The sequence below is a fragment of the Aythya ferina genome (assembly GCF_964211825.1).
Source record: "Aythya ferina genome assembly, chromosome: 23".
Classification (NCBI taxonomy): Eukaryota; Metazoa; Chordata; class Aves; order Anseriformes; family Anatidae; genus Aythya; species Aythya ferina.
This window is the reverse complement of record NC_140321.1, coordinates 6,746,327-6,752,500: the sequence shown is the minus strand read 5'-3', so window position 1 is coordinate 6,752,500 and position 6,174 is coordinate 6,746,327. Positions and strand designations below refer to the sequence as shown.

The window sequence follows — 6,174 nt, the reverse complement described above, 5'->3', positions numbered from 1 at the left end:
GCCGCCCCGGGCGGGCCGGCCCCGGCGCGTCACCGGCCCCCGCCAATCGCCGCGCACGGCCCGGGGCGGAGCCAGCGCGCCCGGGGCGGCGGGGCCGCCGTTTGCGTCATCCACCGGGCGGGGGCGCGCGGCCGAACGGGGCTGGGGGGGCAGCACCGGGCACCCCCCACCCCCGGGTGCCCACCCGCCTCCAGCGGGGAACCGGGCACGTCGGGGATTCGGGGCGATCCGGCCGCCCCGGTGCGCCCGGTGTGGGCAGCGGCACTTCGGTACCGGGCACCGGTGGTGCTCGGTGCCAGGGAGGTGGTGGCCGGGCTGGTGGCACCCGGTGCCGTGCACCGGGGCTGTCACCGGTGGTGGCATCGGGGTGCTGCACGGCACCGAGGGCATGCGCAGCCCCCACCCATCAGTGTGCCCCCGTCCTCCTCCCGGTGAGGCCTGGCACCACCGGTGTCGTGTGCCAGGGCTGGGAACGGGGCCCCACGGGGCGCACGGTGCCACCACCCGCAGCAGCGTGGCCTTGGCCACCCCTCGGTGCCACGGTCAGGCAGGGCAGGGCGCTCCTGCCAGCCTTGGCCACTCTACCCATGGAAGGAACCGGTGCCGGGGTCTCACCTCGGCCCCGTGACATCCCCCAGCCCCGCTCCCGCAGCCCCCGAAGGGGTTAAGCCCCCCAGCCCCGCTCCCCTGGAGCCGCTGGGACTGGGGATGCGCAGGCAGGAGCCCAGGAGCCGCCGGCTGCCAGCTCGACGCCCACGCAGCACCGCCAGCCCCACGGGGCCACGCAGGGAGGGAGGGAGCTGAGCCCGCCGGGGGGCCGCAGGGGACACGGGGCCAGCGTGGGCGATGTAGCACGGCCGTGGGGCCAGCAGAGGTGGGATCGGGGTAGCCCGAGGGCGACGGTTGGGTAGGGAGATGGGGAGCTGCGTGCAGGGCCAGGTGCTCCCCATCTGGCACCGGGTTGGCGAGGGGGGGGGGAGGCTGGGGGGTGGCGGGGGGATGGGGGCTGTGCGGTGCTGAGTCAGCGGTAATTGCATTTCCTGCCCAGAAGTAGGCGAAGGGTCTGGGCTGGATTCTCCCAGCGAGAGCACCGGGCTAATCCCAAAGCGGGAGCCGTGTGTGGGTGAGCGGGAAGAGGCCTCCAGCCCGCAGCGCGGGGAGGCACTTCCCCGCTCTCAGAAACCCCAGAAGTGGCTGCGAGAGCTTGGCCAGAGCCAGAGGCAACCCCCCTCCTGCTGCCCCCTGTGCTGCTCAGCACCACGGCACCGCTCCGCCTGGCCCCAGGATAGAGGACGAGGGCACCCCCGTTGTGCCCACCCCGGAGGCACCGACCCCGGCCCTGCTGGGATGGGATTTGCTGGGCCAGAACTCAAGGGGAAGTGAGAGGAGACGAAAGGAGAGGAAAGCCCCTCTCGCCCCTCAGGCTGGGGGGGGGGTTTCCAGCCTGACCCAGAGTAGGTTTTTCCCAGGGGATCACGCTGCTGCCAGCCCCAGGGGGATTCCCAACCCCTGCAGCCCACGGAGTGGGCTCTGCCGCCACCTCGGCTGTGCTGGTGGGGACAGGGGCCGTGATACCCCCAGCTCCTGCCTCTTCCTAGGCCGTAGCCCCCTGCCCTGCACAAAGCAGAGCCCCCTCTCCCCACTGCGGGGCTGCAGCCAGGCTCCCTCCTGCTGCTGGAGCCCAGTTTAGGGGGTCCCCACCCTGCATTTGGGGGTCCCCACCCTGCGTTTGGGGGTCCCCGCCCTGCGTTTGGGGGTCCCCATCCTGCATCTGGGGGTCCCCATCCTGTGTCCGGGGGTCCCGGCAGGGGCAGACGCGTTCAAGCCCTGCAGTGCTGGGCACCCGGGTGGGGACAGGCAGGGCCAGGCAGGGCCAGGGAGGGCCAGGCAGGGCCGGGCAGGACGCGCTGGGTTCTGCTGCCGCCTGCAGGCATCCCCCGGCCAGTGCCGGGCCCCTTCCCCGCTCCCCGCCGCCTCCCAGGTCCCCCTGAGCCCGCAGGGACAGGGCCACTCTCCCAGCGGGGTTCGAGCAGGGTTTATTGCCAGGGTGGGAAGGAAAGTGCAAGCCAGCGCCCTGCCCAGCGCCCTGCTGCGTCTGGATCCGCACGCAGCGCTCCGAGCTCGGGGGCATCCCGCGGCCCCCTCCCAGAGCCCCCGAGGCCATTGCACGGTCCCGCCGGAGCACACGCGGCACCGCACGGTCCCCCTGGGGCGTGCTCATCCCCCCAGAGCCGTGTGTGACACTGCACGGTCCTTCCAGAAGGCAGCTGGCGTTGCACGGTCCCCCCGAGCTCGGGGCATCGTCCCCATCCCATTGTTGGGCAGGACGCTGCGGGGCTCCTCGTCCATCTGCCCAGGAGTGCGCTCTGTCCATCCTGCCCCTACCAGGGTGGTTCAAACCACTTAGGGTGGCTCAAACTCCCCCAAAACGGGGGTGTTGAGCCCCAAGGGTGCCGCTACCCGCCCCGGGGCACGGGCACCGCGTCCCTACGCCACGTCCTGGCAGGTGGAGAGCGACGAACGCCGGCGGGGACTGGGGCAGCCGGGGCAGCGCGGGTCGATGGGCCCCACGCAGCCGGCATCGCTGGCCAGCAGCCACAGCTCCCGGCGGAAACGCTGCCCCAGGAAGGCGTAGAGCAGGGGGTTGAGGCAGCAGCGCAGGTACGCCAGCCCGCCGGTGATCAGCAGCGCCAGGTCCTTGCGGCGGCTCTGGGCGCAGCTCACCTCCCAGCTGGCCAGCAGCTCGGCCGTATCCAGCAGCACCATCAGGCTGTGGGGCAGCTGCAGGGCCACGAAGACCAGCACGAGGGCCAGCAGCACCCGCAGAGCCCGGTGGGGTTGGGTGCCCCGAGCCGCCAGCAGCGTCCGAGCCACGGCCGCGTAGCAGCTCGCCATCACCAGGAAGGGCACCGCGAAGCCCAGCACGACCTGCGCCAGGTTGGTGGCCCCCCGGGCCGCCCGCGAGACCGCCGGGGGGAAGACGACGCGGCAAATCCGGAGGTCCTGGTGCTGCTCCGCTCGGCCGTAGATGAACTGGGGCAGCGCCAGCAGCGTGGCCAGCAGCCAGGCCAGCCCCGCCGTCAGCCAGCCGTGGCGGCGAGCCCGCGGGCGCAGGCGGCAAGCGGCCGGCACCCGCACGATGGCCACGTAGCGGTCCACGCTGATGCAGGTGAGGAAGAGGAAGCCCCCGTAGAAATTGAGGGCGTAAATGCCCTGCAGCGCCCTGCAGGCGGCCGTGCCCGGGGCCCAGCCCTGCAGCGTGACGGTGACGGCGAAGGGCAGCGTGAGGAGCAGCAGGAGGTCAGAGAGGGCGAGGTGCAGGAGGCAGACGTCGGTGACGCTGTGCGCCCGGCGGTAGCGGGTGTGCGTGAGCAGCACCAGCCCGTTGCCCACCGTGCCCAGGAGCAGGAGCAGCAGGTAGACGGCCGGCTGGTAGGTGCGGGCGAAGCCCTGCACCTCCTGCTTCTCGCACAGCTCGGGCAGCATGCCGTCGTCCCACGCGGGGTCGTACTCCCAGGAGTAGAAGTCGGTGGTGGCCGCTGTCTCCATGGCGGTGGGGCTGGGGTTCGCCTGCGCAGAGGGATGAGGAGCGAGGGAAGCTCCGGGCGTGCACCAGCCACAGCCACAGCTCCGCTGCGGTGTGCAGCCTCCACCCAGCCCCGTGGAGTAGCACAGCTCGCTGCAGGGAGCCCCGGCAGCGCCACCGCCCCGGCCCTTTGTGGGCTGCCCCGTGCGCAGCGAGGTTTCTGTCTCACACCCTCTCCAAGGCAGCGGTGGCTTTTGCCTCGCTCAGTCATTGCGAGAGCAGCCGTGCCCTTCCCGTGCTCCCTGCTGCAGCTCAGGGCTGGAGGGGAGACGTGACCCCAGCCCTGGCGTCCCCGGCACAGCCCCAAATCAGCCCTGACCCCACCATGGGGGAGCTGCTCCTGATGCCCCCGGGGGCTCGCACCAAGCCCATGGCCCCGGGGGGCCCCATCCAGCCGGCCCCCAGGCTCCACGCTGGTGGTGCCAGGAGCTGTGGGTGCGCAGAGACCTTCCCCAAGCACCCTCATGCTTGTGCATGAGCCCTGGGGATCCCTGTGGGGCTCAGCCCCACACTGCCTGGTCCTGATCCTGGCCAGGGATGCTCCCGGAGCATCCCCCTGCCTCGCACAGGTCGCGGGTAGATGTGCCCAGTGCTCCCAGTGCTCCCAGTGCTCCCAGCTCCCAGTGCTTCCAGCCCTGCCACAGGGGAAAGGGGCAGCACCGCAGCCAGGATCCCAGCACCAGCCAGGATCAGCCCCCAGCAGCTCCCCCAGCTCCTTCCCCACTCTGGGCTTGGGGACCTGGAGCACCCAGCACTGCTCTGCCCTTCCCCAGGGCGCTGCCTCCCAACCCACAAGGTGCACAAGGAGAACATTTTAAAGCAGAAACAGGAGCCAGAGAGCGGTGTCTGCGCCCGGAGACACCCAGCGAACCCTCACTGCAGCCCCTCACCTTCTCCATCGCCCTGCAGGACCTCTCCCCTCCTCGCCCAGTGGAGCCGCCGGTGTCTCAGAGCTCTGCAACCTGTGGTTTGAGCATGTGCTGCACCCGATACCGAGAGCTGCGCTGAGAGCACAAACCCAGCCCCAGGGGGGAAGGAGAAGCAGCCACGACCCTGCTCCGGAGCCGTGTCCTACGTCTTCAGCTTTGCGGCCAGCATCTGGCCGCCGGGTGACAGAAATAGCTGTGCTCCGCTCAGCGCTGGTGACACGGGGCTGGGGACAGCACCTGGGGGTGGGAGGAGAGCCGGGCTGCGAGCAGGGGCTGGTTGGGGACACCCGGCGCTTCCAGGAGACCCCAGCCCGGGGGGCTGCTGTTTGCATCTCCCACCCCATGCGAGAGCCACACGGGGACGATGCCAAGGAGGGGAGCGGGGGCTGCTCTGGGCTGTTGGCACGGGGCTGGGTGCAGGCAGGACGCCGGCCTGGAGGGATGTTTGGAGCCGTGCTTGGTGCAGGCATGGCTTGTTCGGGTGGGAAACGGGGGGCTCCAGGAACCGGGGGCGGCTGCTGGAGCGTGACATCCCCCCCGCCCCTGGGGTCCCATGCTCTGCTCTGTCCCCAAGCCCCCGTGCCCCCCCAGCGCTGGGGGGACGACCTGCTGGTTGTTGACAAGGTTCCCTCCTCCTCCTTACGGGGCAGATTAGGATCTGCGGGGAAGGGGCCCCGCTTTCCTCTCCCCAGGGGGGAGCAAATTGATTCCAGGCTCCAGCAGGCTTTCCGCCTCTCGCAGCGGTAATCCCTCAATCCCTCCTTTCTCCTGGCTCCAGACATCTTTCCCTGGCTTATCCCGGCTCTGCGCAGGGTCCCTGCTGGCCCCAGGAGCTCCCAGTCGGAGCCCCAGGGCCGTGGAGCTGCTGGAAGCACGGGAAGGGCTGGGGGCAGGTTCCCCCTTCCCCTTGCCTTCGCTCCGTGCCCGTTACGGGGGTGCCATCCTACTGGGGGTAGGGGCAGGGGTCCCGGGGGGCAAATGCCCCCGACACGGCTCGGTTGGAGCCGCCAGCACTGCGAGGGGCTGGGGGATGATGCAGGAGGGGCACCTGCATCCCCAGCCTCGGGGACACGGCTCCAGCTCCCCCCGCAGCCCCCCTGCACCTGGGGCTTTCTGTTCCCTCTTTCACCCAGCCCCAGCTCCGCTCCTGCACAGGAAGCAGCCCCGGCACCGCCGCAGGTGACAGCCGCGCCGTCCTGCCCCTTGCAGCGAGGTGCCCGGCCACGCTGGGGTCCTGCCCAGCACCAGGACCCTGCTTGGACCCAGCGGACCCCCGGAGCATCCCCATCCTTTGGGGTGAGCCTGCAGCTGCCCCCCGAATTCCCCGCAGGGCACCGCAGGGGCTGGGGGGAGGCAGCGTATGTAGGACACGCGGCGGCCACCCCCCTCGGTGGGTGTCTGGCACGTTTGGGAGCAGACAGGGGCTAAATCCCGGTCTTCTGCACCGCTGGGAGGACGGGCGACCCCTAAACCCGCAGGCCTTAATCTGCTGCTTGATTACAATCACCGCCACATCTGCTGGCACGGCGCAAATCCCTCCCTGCCCAGGCTGCAGCTGCGAGTGCTGGGTGCCTGGAACACGTCTGGGGGGGGACTGCACCTCCCAGCCACCCGGCCACGCTCACCCCATGCAGTGCTCACCCCGTGCAGTGCTCACCC

The 6,174-nt window shown here is 70.9% G+C and overlaps 1 protein-coding gene across 1 annotated transcript; it reads right to left on the bottom strand.

Annotated features, from left to right (window-relative positions):
• Positions 1–2,020: 2,020 nt before the first annotated feature.
• Positions 2,021–4,606, bottom strand: CCR10 (C-C motif chemokine receptor 10). Its single transcript, XM_084496705.1, has 2 exons — positions 4,477–4,606; positions 2,021–3,570 (listed from the first exon to the last, which is right to left on the bottom strand). The coding sequence occupies exons 1-2, from the start codon at positions 4,483–4,485 to the stop codon at positions 2,488–2,490; spliced, it is 1,092 nt and encodes a 363-aa protein (XP_084352831.1). The 5' UTR covers positions 4,486–4,606; the 3' UTR covers positions 2,021–2,487.
• Positions 4,607–6,174: the final 1,568 nt, after the last annotated feature.